This window comes from Pipra filicauda, unplaced genomic scaffold, assembly GCF_003945595.2.
Source record: "Pipra filicauda isolate LSUMZ 115617 unplaced genomic scaffold, ASM394559v2 scaffold415_size613988_pilon, whole genome shotgun sequence".
In the NCBI taxonomy this organism is placed as follows: Eukaryota; Metazoa; Chordata; class Aves; order Passeriformes; family Pipridae; genus Pipra; species Pipra filicauda.
In genome coordinates, this window is record NW_024104549.1 from 384,534 (window position 1) to 401,787 (window position 17,254).

Sequence of the window (17,254 nt, forward strand, 5' to 3'; positions counted from 1 at the left end):
GAGTGGGGTGGATTCCTGTGAGCTGTGCCAGAGCTCCTGGATGGGCAGGTTTGGAAGCAGTTGTGTTCGTAGCTGTTCAGGTGAGCTTTGGGGCTGGGTGGCTACCAGTGAAACTGCCTGTAGGGTTCCTGCCTGCAGCCGTAAGGCCATAATGGAACAGGAAACTGAGGCATGGCAAGGCTGAGAAGCAGCCTGCCCGCCCTCCTGCTGGCCCTCACCCTGTGGGGGTCTTGCTGTAGCGTGGACACGGTGCCTACCAGGGCTTTCTTGTGTTATTCTGTACCCCTTGGCATCCCCAAGTCTCTGGAGCTGTCCTCCTCTTGCCAGGGGTCAGACACTGGCCAGGTTTGTCTCAGTGTCACTGCCACTGATCTCTATTGGGATGCCAGGGCTGTGCTCACTCTGGTGTCCACATTCCTGCACCCCTAAAGCTGCCAGCACCCCTAAGGGAGTGATGTCAGTGGGTAGGGGCTGGCATGGAGGCACCCAGCCATGAGCAGTGGGGCCAAGGAGTGGGTACATCACTGTTCCCTGCCTGGGGCAGAAGATGGGGGGTCCCATGGCACCCCAACCCATCTCCCACTGCGTATTGGTGTGCTGGAGGGGACCCCCAGCATCGTGCTGGATTGCATCAACCCCCAGCCCCGCAGGATTGTGGGACCTTTTCCACCCAGATTCCTGCTGTCCCATTGCCTTGGCAACCTCCAGTATGGCAGCTCGTCACCTTGTGCAAGGGGACGTCTCACCATGTGCCCTCTCGCCATCCTTGGGGTGCCTTCGGGGGGGATGAGAGGGATGTGGGGAGCTGTTGTGGGTGGCCAGGAGGGTTATTTTGCAGGGTGCCAGGCTGGGCACCGCTGTTCACCCTGCGGAATCAAAGGCACAGTGTTTTCTAACAGTTTTCTGAAAGACAAGTGGGCAGCTTTGCTTTGGAGGTGTCTGGCCTCATCCTGCCCGCTGGGGCTGGGCTGGGTGCCACCAGGACCTGGCATCCAGGGTTATCTGGGTGCTCCAGGGGGAGAATTGGCTGTAGGGTGGAGGTCACTGAGTCCTGGTGAGCTTGTGGCAGGGATGGAGGCGCTCGGGTGGAGCCTTACGGGTACATGTTTGTGTTGCAGGGGTGAGGAGCTGTTGGCTCCTGTCCATCCTTCCCTCCCTCCTTTCTTCAGCCCTCCCTCCCTCCCTTTTCCCGTTGTCCTCTCCACACTGGATGTTCCAGTCTCTCTGTCCCTGGCTTCCTGCCAGCCCTTTCCCATACTCCCTAATCCTGGGCTCCAGCCCCGGCTGCTGATGCTCTGGGAGCAGCTGCTTAAATATCCCCAAGCCAGGGAAGCGGGACCTGGCTCTTGACCTCCTGGAGAACCCAGGGAGTGGCAGGTTTGGCGTGGGGACAGCAGAGGTGTCCCCAAGTCCCCTGCTGTGTCTGCCACCCCTTGTCCAGGGCAGGGTGGATGGATACATATTGCCAAGGGGTGCAATGAGTGGTGCAAGGGACAGCACGCCTGGGTGCTCACAGGCTCTTGTGGGGTGCTGGGGGGTGTTCACTGCCCCCCATGCCCCCTGTTTTATGTGTGTTTGGGGGGCAGGATCCCCCCACCTCCTTCCCTCCCTCCTGCCTGATCTGTTCAATCTGCTAAACAGGGGAATAGTGCAGCCGCCATCTGTGAGCCTGCCAATAATGGGATTAAGTCCTTCCCCTGGCCGGGGCCGAGCCTGACGGCGTTTCTGGCACCCCTTTCCATGGGGTACCCCCTCCTCCCACCTGCCGGGGGCAGCCAACCCGCGGGGACATGCCGGTGGTGGTGTCCCAGGGCAGTGATGTCCCAGGGCTCCTGGGGACAGCCCCAATCTGTCCCCACACAGATCTGAGCCTCCAGCACGGACTCACCCCCTCCTGCCTCAGCTCCCCCCTCCTGCCTCCGTGTACCCCCGCCTCAGTTTCCTTCCCACCTCAGTTTCCCCCTCTCCTGCCTCAGCGTCCCCCCTCCTGCCTCAGTTTCCCCTTCTGCCTGGCAGGGTGGATTTTGGGAATTCCAAAGGACTCTGCGCTCCAGGCAGGGCAGGAGCCACTTTCCCTGCGTGGGAGTGGGGACACGTGCAGGGGGGACGCGCTGAGCCGTGCCTGAATCCGTGCCTGAATCCGTGCCTGAATCCGTGCCTGAATCCGTGCGTGGCCGTGGGTCTTGGTCCTCGAGGCGGAGGAATGTAGGATGTGAGCCCAACCCCCCGGGATGCTGCCGGCGAGGGATGCGAGCCCTCCCTCCCTCCCGCCCTTACTCCGGGGCTCCTGCCCAGGGAGGGATGCAGGATAAGAGCACACCCCCCGGGATGCTTCCCGTGGAGGGATGCGGGGATGCAGGATGCAACCCCAACCCCCGGCTATGCTGCCCGGGGCTGGGGCAGAGGCGACACTCCACCTGGGGGGGAGTGGGGGGGTTCACGAGACCCCCCTATACCCCTGCAGCTTCCAACCCTTTTTCCGGGGGCGGAATGCCCCCGCTAATCCTCTTAGGCTGCGCCCCGGAGCAGCTGGCGAGGCTGGCCCGGCCGCTGCCCATCCTCCCTCCCAACAGGTGCCCCCCGGCCCCCTCCCCGCCGGGGCTGGGCGGGGGGCTCGGGGCTCCCCGCAGCAGGCAAGGCCCCCCTCCCCTTCCCCCGGGGCCGGCCCGGGAGCGCTCATTAATTATCTAATCTTCCCTTTATGTTTAATTTACAGCCCCGCGCGGCTCTGGCCATATGCTGCTTTTGTTGTGTCTGGCTCTTTGTTGTGGCAGGCAGCGGGGGCTGGCGAGACCCCCCCCCAGCCTTTGATCCCCCCCCCCTCCCCAGCGCCACCCTCCAGCCACCCCCGCGGCACGGTGGCGAGCCCCGCCGAGGGGGTAAGTGCCTTTTTCTCGGTTATTAATTTCCCTGACCCCCCCCACCCCATCACACAGCTTTCCCCCCCCAACACTGTGTGTCCCCCCCCTCCCGCCTCTCGCCGGCGGCTCGGGATGTGATCGCGCGTGTGCGTGTGCGCGGCGCTGCCTCCTCCCGCTGCTGCCGCCGGGGTCACCGCGCCGCCCGCGCCCCGCACCGCCCGCGCCCCGCACCGCGCCGCGCAGGTACGTGCAGGGCAGGCAGCTGCCCGTACCCTCCCCTCGGACTGTGCCCCCCGCCCTTACCTGTACCCCCCACCCCCTGGCTGTACCCGCCCCATCTTCTCCCTGTGCACCCCCTGCCTGTACTCCATCATCCCCTGCCTGTATCTCCTGCCCCTGCCTGTACCCCCCCACCCCCTGGCTGTACCCCTCATCTCCTCCCTGTACACCCCCGGCTGTAGCCCCCGACTCCCTGCCTATACGTCCCTACCCCCTCCTGTACCCTCCCACCCCCCCTGCACCCCCCACCCACTGCCTGTACCCCCGTGCCCCCCATCTGTACCTCCCCCACCCCTGTCTGTATCCCCCCTGCTTGTACCCCAACCCTTGCCTGTACTCCCACCCCAAAACCCCCCTCCTGCCCCCCTTCATCTTTGGGTGGGCTCCCCCCCAGCCTTGAGGGGGTCCTCTTTGGTGGGGTGTGTGCAACCCCAGGGATATAGCCCTGCAACACACTCCCCACCCTGACTTGCTTCGTGTGCCCCCCCAGCTGTGCTGGGTGGGGGGGTGGTCAGGGGGTGCCCCTGCTGTAAGTGGGTGTGAGGACATGGAGGGGGGCACAGTGGGGGGCCTCCTGTGGCACCTGGACCTGCGGCAGGTACTTGGGGTGCTCTGTGGAACTTGCTGCAAACTTTTGTGAGGTGCTGCCAGGTTTCTTCTGTGCTCCCAGTTTGTTATATGTTTTTTTTTAAAAAAGTAGTGAAATGATTTCTCTGCATCCTGCCAGGCCCATATGTTGCTCTAGTGGAGTGCACAGGGTGGGCATCCCAAGCCAGGGGCTACAGCACATGCAACCCACCCTTGGGGGATCAGGTCTGGCTCCCATGGGGCAGCAGTACTTGGGAGGGGGCAAAGGATTTGGGACACTTGGCCACTGCCAGCACAAGGCTCCATCTGTGGGTGATGGGGGGCACCCCTGGGTGCTCTGCTGGGGGTACTGAGTTGGGATTCATCCCCTGTGAAGGATGCTGGTGGCTGGAGGACCCTGGGAGTCCCTGTGGAGTTGCCCACCTGAGGTTTGTCAGTCCTGCTGTGGGCAGGGAATGCCAAAACTTCCACCCCGGGACTTGGGCAGTGTGCAGGGATCTGTGCTTGTGCTGTCTGTCCATCTGTCTGCACCTCCTGCAGCTGCTGCCCAGTCCCTGCCAGCCTGGGGCGAGGAGGGCAGCCACCCTCCCACATGGTGGGAGTCGTGGGCAGGGTGGGTGCCAAGTCGCCAGCCTGCTTTGGCCGCAGGATCCGTGTTCTGGGCCAAGCGTTGGGCTTGGAGAGCCCTGGCAGCAACATGTAAGGTCACCATGACCGCTGGTGAGGTGGCCCTGCCAGGGCGTGCTGGCTCCTTTGTGCCAGGAGCCGTGAGGTGGTGGCAGGAGCTGGACCTGAGGCCACTGAGCCGCTCGCCAGGTGGACAAACCTCCTTTCATGGGCAGGAGGCAGCTGGCTTCTCATGCGTCCTGCTGTGCCACACATCCTGGGGTCTCTGGCAGTCAGGTGACACCCCTGCTGCAGAGAGGGAGACAAGGTGGACACCACTCCAGCAGCACCCCATGACTTTGCATGTGACTGTCCCTGTGCAGCCCTCGGTGCCATCAGGGTGACCGGGCTGGCCCTTTTTGGGGTTGTTTTCTTCCTGCCAGGTGTGGGGAGCTGAGGAGGGGTCGTGCCACCATGGTCGTTTGTGGCAGGTGGCCACTGCTGCTGTCTCTCTGTGCCTGTCCCTGTACAAAGCCCTGCTGCTCCCTCCCTCCCGGCCCCACGCTGCGGGGCCACTTGCCAGGCGCGTAACCACGGCTCTGTGTCACAGCGGGTTTGTGCTGTGTTTCAAAAGGAGCCAAAATATGATGCTGGGGCCCCCCTATGGCTACCCACCCTGTGCCCATGCCCCACCATCCCTGCCAGCTGGGGAAACTGAGGCAGCAGGGCAGGAGGCGGCTTGCCTGAGAGATCCAGTGCCAGGACTGGGGAGAGCAAACAGGATTCTTGGCACAGGCCGGCAGTGCCGTGCTCTGCCTACAGGCGAGGGTTGCTCTTTGCCGGGTGTGCAGTTTTGCTGCTGTGCTGCTCCCCAGCTCTGGCACCCTGGGGACCGTGGCTCTGTCCCCACAGGTGACACCCCCCCACCTCAGTGCTGGTGAACAGGGCAATTGTTCCCCCCAGGGGTGGCCAGTCCCCGGCGCTGTGTGTGGCGGGGCTGGCACGGAGAACGGGTTGGCCTTGGCCTCCTGCCTGCTGCCGTGCCCTTTTCCAGAGGCAGCTGCCTGTGGGCATGGCTTGGCAGCCGTCCTGCCTGCAGGCTCGGCCAGGGCAGGACCCCTGGGCCACTGGAACACCTCGGCACAGCGTTGCAACACCCGGGGTCACAGCTGTCATGAGTTTGCAGTTCTCAGCTCAGCAGTGGCTTTTTCTCCCAGGTCTCTGCATCAGCTCCATCCCTAAAGCAGAGCCTTTCCAGGGCAGGCTCGGAGGGGGCAAACAGGGAGCCGGTTCTCCCTGCCCTGCCAAAAAGTCCCTCTGGAAACGTACCTAGCAGCGTCACCCCTGTAGAAGTGATACGTCAGCTCTGAAAGCACCTGGATTTCCATCTCAGAGCTGTGTGCAGGAGGGGGCTGTTCTGCCCCCACTTCCTGGACTAACTGGAGCTCTTGGGGGGCCCAGAGCATCTCCGGGGTGGTGACATCGCGTGGTCCATGCTCGGTTCTGTGCATCCCTCCCCTCCCAGCTCGCTTGCCAGCTAATGGCGCGGCTTATTCCTATGGCTTTTTAAGTGCTTAATGGCGCGCGGGGCTAATGATGCAGCTCCCTCTGTTCATGCCGCCTGGATAGACGGATGGTGTTGGGGCTTGGTGCTGCCTGAACCTCCAGGAACGGGACAGGGATGAGAAGGGGCCCAGCCGGTGCCCTGTGATGCTGGGGGCTGTCAGCGGGCGTCTGCCTGCCCGCCTCTCCTCCCTCCTCTCCCCTGCACGGCTGCTCGGAGCAGTAATGTCACCATAAACGATATTTATCACGAGGTGATAAAAATCTATTTCCAGCGACCTCTTGGAAATGGCCCTCATAAAACCAGGCAGCAGACGGAGGCAGGAGGCAGACAGCGGGGAGGGGGCATGGGCAGGGAAATGGCTGTAATCAGCTGCGGAGCAGGGGCTGGATCTGCTGGGGAGCCAGCCCTGCTATTCCTGACCCCGGTAAATTGATGGCAGCCGTGAAGGCCAGAGGGCTGCCCGGGCACAGCTGGGTGGATGCTCGGGCATCTCAGGGCTTGAGCATCGTGGGTTGCAGCATCCAGGCTGTGAAGGGAGGACCAGAGCAATGTTTATCTTTAGGCAAGTGGGATGTGAGGCTTCTACCAGCCATCCAGGGATGTTCCTAAAGTGATATCTCCACTTGGAAGTGCTGGATCTGGTCCTGAAGCAGCAGATTGGGACGGGATGCTGAGCTAGCCATCTTTCCCTGAGTGCTCAAAACCATAGGGAAGAACCCCCACTGGCAGACATTGCTGAGTCACCCATTGCCCCCCTATCCATCCTGGGGGACCACTATCAGTCCTACAGCCTCCTCCAGCTCCATCCCTTCGGTTCTGATGGCTGGGTGCTGATTCAGCATCCTGACACTAATTACTCAGCCTCTCCTGGATGCTGGCTGTAAATTCTCCAGCAGGAGCAGGCTGGGCAGCAGAAAGCCTCCCTGGCTCCTTTCCTCGCTGCCCTGAGCAGAGACCTGTGATCCTATGTAATTCATCAGGGTGCTGAGTCAGCAGGAGGGTGCCTTGGCCTTCTCCATCCACCTTTGGGGTCCACTGCCGCCCTCCCCCCCCCCCAAACCCTCCTCCTTGCTGAGTGTCCCTCCTGGCTGTGTGACACTCAGCCTGGCTCTGTCCCCACCATCGTTAGGGACATCCTCCTAACTGCACCCTGGATGATGCTGCTGCTCTGGGCACCACTGGGGACTTCACCGAGTTGGGGGAGCACAGGGCACCTGGGCCGCCTTTGTGGGGCTGGAGAGGTGGGATTTGTTCCTAAAAATGGAGACAGGGCAGGACCCCCTGTGTTGTCCCCTGGGGGAGTAGGGATGTGGGGGAAGACAGCCCCCAGCTGCAGGGTCTAATCTGCTGCCCTGATGAAGAGACTTTAATCACTTCAAGTAATTAACCAGGTGGGGCAATGGCTGGACCCAGGGTGTCCCCTGCCTGGAGATGGCTGCTTTAGTGGGGGACACAGGCTGGCAGGCAGGGGGCTGGCTGGCGTGCAGCTCCCAGATGTGAGTCCTTGCAGGGCTGTGCCAGGAGGGGACAGCGGGGAGAGGATGAGGACATCCAGAAGGATGGGAACATCATTGCTTGCATGTTCAGAGCCCTCAAAATCCCCTTGGAGAGATGTGGTGCCGCTCAGGGACCTGATGCCACCGCGGAGCTCTGTGCCCACCTGCCCGGCGTGCCCGGGGCGCGCGGTGACACGGCGCAGTGTGTGCGGCAGGTATTATCCTGCATTAAAGTTTCCCCTTGCAGATGGTTCACGCTTAATCTGCGGCTTAACACAGCGCCGGACCTGGCGGTAAGTCCGTCTTTAGATGGCAGGCGGGAGCCGGGAACGGGCGCTAAGCTGCCCGTGGGATGGAGAAGGGGGACACGGTGGATTGCGGGACACGGATTGAGGCTTTAATGCCGCTGCGTCGCAAGCCGATTGCCAAACCGGCGTGTGGCCCTCGCTGGGACCTCGGGGATTGCTGTGATGTGCCACCCCCCCGAGCTGGATGGGGACCCCCTGCCATGTCCCCTCGCCCAGCATAGCAAGCTTGGCAGAGCCTTGCACCCACCTGGGTGCTTCTCCCTGCCTCAGTTTACTCCCGAGCGTGCCGCGGGGATTGTCACGTATGGGAACATCCCGAAAACATGAGCCGCTGTGGGATGGGTGGGATTTTCCAGAGGAAAAAGCCCCTTGGGGCAGCCGCCTCTCCCCAGGGCAGGTATTTAGGGTGGCGAGGAGGGGACATTTGCTGCAGACTGCCCGGCAGCTCTGGAGCTGGAGGTGGGTGAGCTGGGTGCTGTGCCGGACTGTGGTGTCCCTGAGATGGGGATGGGGAGTGTGGGGCCTGGAGTAGGGGCTGGGCTGAGCACAACATGTCCCGTGGGATCTCGGCAGGATTTGGGTGGCAGGCAGCAAGCTGCATCCCTCCCCTCCTGGTATGGGGCTCTGTGGTCATGGAGGGACCTGGAGCCAGGGCTGTGGAGTGGTGGCAGACAGAGGTGGGAGCTGCAGAGACTTCCAAGGCCGGGGAGTCACTGCTCCAGTCAGGGTAGTTTGTCTCAGTGTGGAATGGCCCTATTTCAGCTGTTAACTCTGGAGTCTAATGATGATGGCAAAGGCTCTGTGCTGCACAGCCTTGAGGAAATCTGTGCATATTTGAAAAGGCTGATTGTTCCCTGCAGGGCCAGGACCAGGAGTGGCAGTGCTGCTGCCAGCCCTGCTGTCCATGCATGGGGAGAGATGCTCACATCCTCCCTGCCTCAGTTTCCCTGCCTTGAAAGCAGGATGGAGGGAACATTCCCCAGCCTGGCAGACATAAACTAGAGCTGTGTGTCCCCATGGTGGGACAGGGATTGCTCCGGCACTGAGCAGGGAGCGTGTCCCATCATGCCCAGCCAGCCTGGCCCTGGGGTGATGGGGGGTGAGCATGAAGGGCTCTCGTTGTGGAAGTGGGCTGATGTGGGGCTCAGCATCAGGTCTTGGCATCCCTGATGCCTTGTGCATTGCCACCAGCCACGGTTCATCCCACAACCTGGGGAAACTGAGGCACGGGAGGTGACACGGCATGGCCGGGGCTGTTGAAGCAGCGAGCAGCCTCTGATCCCTTTGCCCAGAGCCCCAGAGGAGCTCGAGGAAAAGCCGTGAGCGAGCGGCTGTGTGCCCCCCGCCTCCCCCTCCATCACCTCCCTGTTCGCTGGCGAACAAATGTCTGTTCTTGCAAAAAAAAGAAGTGACAGGGGTCGGCGCAGCGCTTTCCACATGACCTGCCCGGGAACAGAGGACGTCTTTGTTAATCCAGCGAGCTGTCAGTTCAGCCTCTTCACAAAAGGCATAAACCACTTATTGCTGCTCTCACCCCTGACCCCGGATCCGCCTGCGCGCCCTCCATTGTACCGTCTCGAGGAAGCTGGCAAACAATTTCGGCTCCGGCTCCCCTCCCCGCCGGCGGCTGCACGCGGGGGCTGCCGCTCGCCCCGCCGGCGTGGGGAGCCGCTGCGGGGGACCCCCCTACACACACCACCCCCCCGGCCTCATCTGCGCGCCCGCCGCCTCGCCTGGCAGCTGCTGCGAGGGGATGGGGGCTGCCACAAAGGGACCACCTCCCTCCCTCCCTCCATCCCTCCTTCCTAGGGCTGCCGGAGCAGCTGGCTGGAGCCCACAGGCTGCGGAGAGGGGATGCTGGGTGCTGCACCCTGTGGCCCCCCAGCCGAAACCTCTTAATGAGAGGGGACAAAAGCTCCTTAGGCAGGGTCCCTGGCTGGGACGGGCTGGGACGGCGGCTTTAGCCAAAGCCGCTTATGGCCCGGCACAAAGCCGCTGGGAACAGCCCAGCTCCCTGGGGCCGGCATGGATGGGGTGATGCTCACGCCCCACCGGCCTCAGGGTGCCCGGGGGGTCACACGGGGTGACAGCCGAGGGAGGGGGCTGAGTGTGTGCCGCCCACCCCGTTCCCCTGTGCCCAGCACCCGGACCCCGTGGCGGGGCCGGTGGGTGCTGGAGCAATTAGATGCAGTCACTTTGGGGCTATATATAACCCAAATTGCTGCCTGCAGCTCGTTAGCTGCTGTCAGAGCCGCTGCGGCCGCAGCGCTGAGGTGGTGTCGTGAGGGGGGGGGGCTGGAGGGTGACACAGGGATCCGCTGCTCCCCAGAGATGGGGGAGGGGGGGAGTGGCTGTGGTTGTGCTGGGGTGGGCACAGGGTCAAACCCTTGCTGGGAGTGGGGTCCCCAAGGGGGATGTGCTTCACTCCAGGTGCTCCCAGTGTGGTGCTTCACTAGTTGGTGCAGGGTGGGCTGTGGTCACACACAGGGGTCACGGTCAGGCCTTTCCCTGCCTGGTGGCACAGCCTGGCCCCTGGGTCAGGGTGCTTAGGCGTGGGGGGGCCACTGGTACATCCCTTGCTCATGCCTGTGCTGTTTCCAGCATCATCTCCCCATGTGGCATCCAGCCTGACCACAGTCTCCAGCCCCTTCCATCCCTGCCGGTTCCCGCCTGGGCTCGCCGGCACGTCGCGGCTCTGCCAGCACACACCGGCCCCCGCGCCGGGGAGGAGCGCGGCACCTCGGGCTGTCTGGGGGCAGCTGCAAGATGAGTGCGAACATATTGTGTGGGCTCCTGGAGCAGGCGTCACGGTGTCGCTGCTGGAGAGCGAGCGGGAACCGCAGCCCTGCCGTGACAAACGGCTCCGGCACAGCCGCAGCCATGCCCACGCGGGCGCCGCGGCACAGCCAGCATTGCCGTTGCACCGTGACACAGAGCGGGGATCCAGGTGGGCAGTGATGCTCATGGGCTGGCCCCCAGCACACGGTGTCACCTGCCACCACTGCGACCCATCTCTCCGGCTCCATTAATTTCCCGGGGGGTCCACATCCCAGTCTTGGGAAGGGTTAATGGCACCGTGTCTCGCTCTGGAGCCTTTTGTTTCTTTCCCATTTTTTCTCCCCCCTCCCCATTTTAATGAGGGGTTAGCACTGCTGTAATTGCAGGTTCCAACTTTCCGCCAGCAAACACGGCTGAGAAACTTTAAACACAGCGGGGATGCACGGATCCAGCCACCACCCCTCCTGTGGATGCCCACTGGGGCCAAGTCATGCCACCAGCAGGGACCCCAGCTCTCCAGGGAGACCCCAGCCTGCTTTTGTGGGAAAACCCTCTGTTTTCAGGCAGCTGGGATGAGGATGAGGAGGGCAAAGGCTTCCTGGAGGGAAGAGCAGCTGGAACCGTCTGGGGGAACACACGGCAGGGGCTGTGCCTGCCGTGACTGTGATAAAGCCCCAGCGGGAGCTGTGGTCTCCAGGGCCTCACTGACAAAGGGAGCCAGGGGAAGCCCACTCCCATAGCCCTCAACACTCCAAAAACACCTTTTATCCTGAGCGCCGCCTCACAAGGCCTGGGGGTAGATGGGAGATGGCAGGGGTTTGTCCCCACCAAGCCTTACAGCCGGGTGCTGGCACTCTCTGCATCCCAGGAAGTGCAGGATACAGCCCCTCTGTGCCGAGCATCCTCCTCACCTCATCCCTTGCTCATTCGCTGGAGCTGGCACGCAGGTTGTGCCAAACCCCATTGCCGGTGCAGCTGTGCCGGTGCTCGCCGGGCACCGTGCCCGCCGCCCTGCCGGGGTGATGCCAGCCAAGAGCCGAAGTGCCAGGATTGCATCCACCCCCAGTGCTCTGGCTGCTGGAAGCATGGGGGTTTTCCGAGGTGCTGCCACCTGGGAGGGTGGAGGTTGGGGCAATGCAGCGGGGGCTTTGCTGTGCCCGCGGCATATTCCCGTGGGTGGTGTTCCCGTGGGCGGCATTTCCCATGGGCGGCGTTGCTGCTGCGCACGCTGCAGCCCGTCCTGGTGGCAGGCGAGGCACAGGGGAGGTGGAATGGGGAAGCTGCATTTTTGGGTGTCCTGAAGGCACAGGAAATGTATTGGTCTGACCTTCTGTGTGCCAGATCTCTCACCTTTTGCTTTCCTGTTCCATTACTGCCATCCTGAAGCTGGGGGGAGAGCTGAGTGCCCCAGCAGGTATTTAGTCCACTGGGAGCAGAAGGAATGTGCCCTTGTCAGGGAGGGATAGGTGTGAGGACACCAGACACAGGGACACCTTTCCCTGCCCTTAGTGCCATCGTGTCTCCTGGCTGCCTGCCCGAGGCACCAAGCTGAGGGCCTGGGAGACACCATGCTGATGGTGGGGGTCACAGGTGACATAGGTGACACGGGGTCTGTCAGTGGCTCTGTGCCTGTCCCTTGAGGTCACCAGCTGTGTTTTGACCCCTCTTGAGCTTTCCGTGACCTTCATACTGAGGACCCGCTGGAGTAGATGGGGACAGATGCCACACAGGGGTGGGTTGAGGAGTGTCATGCCATGGGGTTGTCCCTGCCACCTCTGGTTGGTGCCTTTTCTCCATGGTTCTATCACTTTTGGAGCTGCCCTGCTATTCCTGCCCATCTCCCCTGGCTTACAGCCCTGCACGCCAGCTCAATTTTTCCTGTGTTAATAACATCACATAACGATGTCACATTGATGTCACTTCACTGCACACCTACCTCTGACCTGGATGCTGCCTGTGGCTGTGCCCTGTGTCCCTGACCCCCGCCATGGATGTCCTGTGAGCTGTTGCAGAGTCGTTCTTCAGTCCTTCTGTCCATTTGCAAGCTCCCTTGATGCATGTCATGAGCAGGCCGACCTCAGCTCTGCACTATTTGGGAGGTGCAGATGCTGGTTCCCTGTCTCCATCCCTGGGAAGATGCAGGATAAGCATCTCCCAGAGCCAGGACAAGCTGAGCATCACCACAGTGGGACATGTCAGGGGGGCTACCAGCCCTCCCCTCAAATTTCAACATGTGGTGGCAGAGCACCCTTCCCTCCCAGCCTCTTCCCGAGCACCTCAGGGTGCTTAGCAAATTAACACCCCAATCAACCCGCTCACCTCTAATTGGGGGTGAGTCTTTGAGGACGTGGCCGGGGAGGAAGGCCCCCCCTCCAAGGGGCTGCTGCCATGCTTTATCTGGGTGGACAGATCCCTCCTAATTGAGCAGATATTCCGTGTTCGCAAACAGATGGCTCCTTTGCATCAATTATTCCTTATCTGTGTAACCAGGGATGATTTGCTGACAGATAGCGCTGGGTGAAGTTAAAGCAAGGAGGCGGCCGGTGCTCCATGCTGGAGCCTGGGGGGTCCCAGGGGACATGGGCGGTGAGGGGGGGATGGATCCTGGCTGCCCCTTGGGCAGGTGGGACCCATCTCCTGTGCTTTTGCATCTCAGCATCTCTCGGCAGGAAAATAGAGGGGGTGGGGGCTGCCACTGCTGTGGGGCTGGTGGGTGGGTTGGGGTGTAGGTTGGGGCCTGGGGGGCTGCTGAAGCTCCCCAGGGAGCAAAAGGAGGGTGCCAGTCTTGGCCCAGCCGCTAAAATCCGCCTTCCCCACCACAACCCCGGCTCGGTGCTTCCCAGCTGTGTCTTGCCCAATGCTGCTGTGACGCATGACAGGGAGTGATTAATGCTAATTAATGATTAGTTGCTCCAGGTATCAAAGTGCACCCCAGCCCTTTCCCATGCCCACAGGTTGGGGATTGCTGCCTGCTGCTGCCTGTGGCGTTGCCCCAGGAGGAGGAGAGGTGGCATGGCATCCCCCCCGAGACATCCCTGCCACCTCCACGGAGCCCACACCAAGCGTTCAGGGATGGGAACTGATCCCTGGGCTTGTCCCCTGCCCGCTGTGAAAGTCACCTTCTGTTAATCATTGGGAAAGAGAAGAGCATCCCGCCATCACCAGGGCAGCCGGTGGCACCCCGCCAGTTGGAGCTGGTACGTGGTGGCACTCGAGGACTCACGGGATGTGCCAAGCACTCGCGGTTGTGCAGCGCTGCCATATGGATTCCATAAATTAAACCTTTCCAGGAAGCAAACGGTAAATTTGTATGTCCGCTCATGTGCGTGGCTCGTCGAGTCTGAGGGCTTCCCAGCAAAACAACCATCGTGCTTCAGCTCTCCACGTTTGTGGGAGTAATCCCAGGAAAAATGGGATCAACATCAAATCCTCATCATGCTGCAGCCGTGGCCCTAATGTCCCAAAATTAGGAGCACGGTGTCCCCTATGGATGCCACCTGTGGCAGGAGGGAGGTCACCCTCATCCCGCCATGCCTGGGGTGAGCACAGCATCCCGGGGCCCCATTCAGGCCTTGGTCTGAGTGGTCCATGTGTCTATCCCAGAGCGGCATGGCGGTGCTGGGATGTCTGTAGTGTTGCTGGATTTTGCTTTATTAAAGCTAAAGAGGAGTGGTGACAGCCCAAGCTGTGAGCCTGGACACGCCTGACATGGGAGGGTGACAGCTACAGCAAACCTGGGGCCACAGCAGCACCGGGGGACACCGGGGGTCAAGGAGGGGGACCGAGGGGGGCAGCGGGAATATTTTCCCCATCCCAGCAGCACATTTTCCTCACCCGCCTGGCAGGGAAGGCGATGAGGGGTTGTTGATCTCGAGTAAACACTGCCCGGTTGAGTAATCGGGAGCTGCCTAACCGGCCAGCTGCCGCCGGCGGGCGAGGGGACGCCGCTTTGATTCATGTCCTCACCCCCCCTCCAGCCTTTCTTGTCTGGCTGCGCTGAGAGCCATCGGCCGGATCCAGCTGTAGCCCCGCGGTGCGGGCTGGCGTGCGGCTCCCGCGCCGGCCACGTGCACCGGCCGGCAGGAAAACAAAAGCATCTTCTGTCTGTGCGCCCCAAACCCCCCCACCCTGTGGCCCCCACCCCGCACGGCGGTGCTCCAACCGGGAAAGGGAAAGGCGCTGAATCTCTGTCCTCCTTCTCTTCCAGGCGTCCTCTTTGTCCCTGGAGACGGTCACCACCAAGCCTCTGGCCGGCGAGCCCCGGGCGGCCGGGGAGAGCCCAGGGACGGGCAGTGCTGCCCCGGACGTCGGCCAGCGGACGGCTTTGGATGTGGAAGGCGCGGACGCTGGAGCCACAAGTAGGTGATGTTGGGTGATACCAGGGGGATACAAGGCTGCCGTGGCCAAGGGCTGTCCCCTGCCCCACCGTGGGGTGCACCGTCAGTCCAATGTGCCGCTTGGGTCTCCTGGTGAAGGCTCACACCCACAGGCCTGGGACTGGGATCTGAAACCCGCAGCCCCACCAGGAAGGTGACCCTGTGGCACCGCAGTCCCTGCCTGCTGTCCTTGGGGCCGTGAGTCAGGCCGTGGGTGCCAGGGAGAGCCATGGCGTTGGGCTGGATGTGCTGGGGAGTCGGGGGAGCCCCCAGGGCTGGGACAGGCCACGGCTCCTGGGACTTGGCCGCCCTGTCCGTCAGGAGCAGCAGCATTTTTAGGAGAGGTATCATGCGTGCTTCCCGCCTGCCGCCTCCCTGGACCAGCTTGTTTGCCAGCCCTTCCCGGCGGGCGCGCCGTGCCGTGTTGTGCTGTGCCACGCCAGGCTCCTTTGATCCGGTAACAACCGCCGATGCCGGTTCCTGGTGTTGGGCTGGGAAGAGTTGGGAACCGCAAGGTGCAGCGGGCAGGAAGCCGGGGTGGACATGGAGTTGTGGGAGTGGCAGCCTGGGGGCCAGGGGGCTGCTTGGTGGGGGGTTCGTGACCCGCTCCCCCATGTCCCCAAGGAATGACACTTCCCAGGAAGGCGGTGGCCCATGTCACCCATCAATCAGCCCCACAGGGATTCAGCCCCAGTCTGGGACCCTGCAAGGCGCTATGTCCCCCGGGGGGGTTGGAATGCATTTACAAGCTGCTCACAGCCCAGCCGGCAGTGGCGTGGACACAAGCTGGGAGCCGTGGCCTGGAACGGGCCCGCTGGAGTCAGCCCGGGATTTATTACCCTGCCAGTGGCTGCCGGGCAAAGGTGACAGTGACTAATGGCTTGTTACACGCCTGCCACATCTCATCTGTGCACCGCAGCCGGCTGCTGTGCTCCCACCCCGGCGTGCGGGCAGCCTGCATCCCTTCCGGGGGGGAACACAGGGGCAAACCCCCCCTATGTCCCCACAGGGACCTTGGCCAGAGCGGGTGATAGTGACAGTTGGATGGCTTGGCATGGAATGCGTCCCTGTGCCTAGGATGGAGACCTACTCTGTCAGCATTCCCTGTGGCCAAGTGTAGTTGGGCTGGCATGTCGGAGAGTACCACCACGTCTTAGGGATGGTGACACATCCCAGGGTGTCCTGGTGAGCCTCGTGTGACACACAGGACTTCCCAGTGCACAAAACCCCTTGGTGGTTTCCAAACCATGAGCCACTGCTCTGCCAGCACGGTGGCAATTCTGTGTTGGGGTGGCTGGGCTGGGATGCGGAGGGTATCCTGCGTGCGTGTCCGGATGGATGCTGACGGAGCCACAAATGCATTCACTAGGAAAATTAAAAAATTAACAGGCATTGGCTCGCTCTAGATTAGTAAAGGCAGGAGATAAAAGCGGCTCTTTATACCTTGTGAGAATTGCTGATAAGGGCATTTGTTCCTCTGTATTCTTTAAAAAGAATGCAATAAAAATTTAAAATAGAACGGGAAAAGGGAGACAGAGAGGGGGGGAAAAGCACAAGGAGGGCTGGGGAGGGTGTCGGGCAGCACTGGCGCTGCGGCAGCACCAGCATGGGGCCTGTTGGAGGAAGAGGAGGATGATGGAGGGGGCGAAGAGGTGAGGGTGAGCTGGGAAGGGATTTGGGTGGGTGTGCTGGTAGCGTGGCAGTTTGTTTGGGGATGACCGGGTGTCCCTGTCGTGGTTTGCATCTCCTCCCGTGGAGATGCCAGTTCATAGCTGGCAGTGCCAGGATGAGGTTCCTTGCTGAAGCCTCTCTCCTGCCCAGGGAAGGTGGGGGTCCGGCCTGTCTGAGCCAGCTGAGCCTGACAGGCTCGTGGAGCCGACCTGTGGCTGGTGAATGATGGGCAACTTCCTCCACATGTGAGTGGGCTGAGCCCCACCCTACTTGTGTCACTGGTGCCCCAAAGCCCAGGTGCAGGCAGAGCCCTCAGGGTGACAGTGGGATGGCACAGGGGTGACCACCACCTTCCCCACCTCAGAGGGACAGTGCTGTCCCCACTCCTGCACCCGGGGCAGGGGATGAACAGGGCATTGGGGCACACTGAGGGGGCTGTTGTGGGAACACCCCTTATCTCCACAGGGTCTGGACTCAGGACCACCCTGAGTGCTCACTGTGATGGGCTGGGCTGGCACCCCTGAGATCCGGGGCATCCCAGAGCCTGTTTGGGGTTCCAAGTAGTTTTGGAGTTGGGGGTCAGAGGGCAGGATGCCACCCCAGACTTCTTGCCCCCCTTGATCTCTGCATTCTGGGAGGGGGACACCTGTGTTCTGGGGTCAGGGCTGTTACTCCCCATCACCCTAATTCTTGGGATGCTGAGGAGGGAGGGGAACCCCCACGA

General features: G+C 62.1%; 1 protein-coding gene across 3 annotated transcripts in view; it reads left to right on the top strand.

Annotated features, from left to right (window-relative positions):
- The window catches only part of GSE1 (Gse1 coiled-coil protein), a 101,582-nt gene that overhangs the window by 20,218 nt on the left and 64,110 nt on the right, over positions 1–17,254 (top strand). For all 3 annotated transcript variants that reach the window (XM_027737893.2, XM_039385488.1, XM_039385489.1), the window contains exon 2: positions 14,691–14,841. In XM_027737893.2, the coding sequence (XP_027593694.1) occupies positions 14,691–14,841 (151 nt within the window). The remainder of the gene's footprint in view (positions 1–14,690; positions 14,842–17,254) is intronic.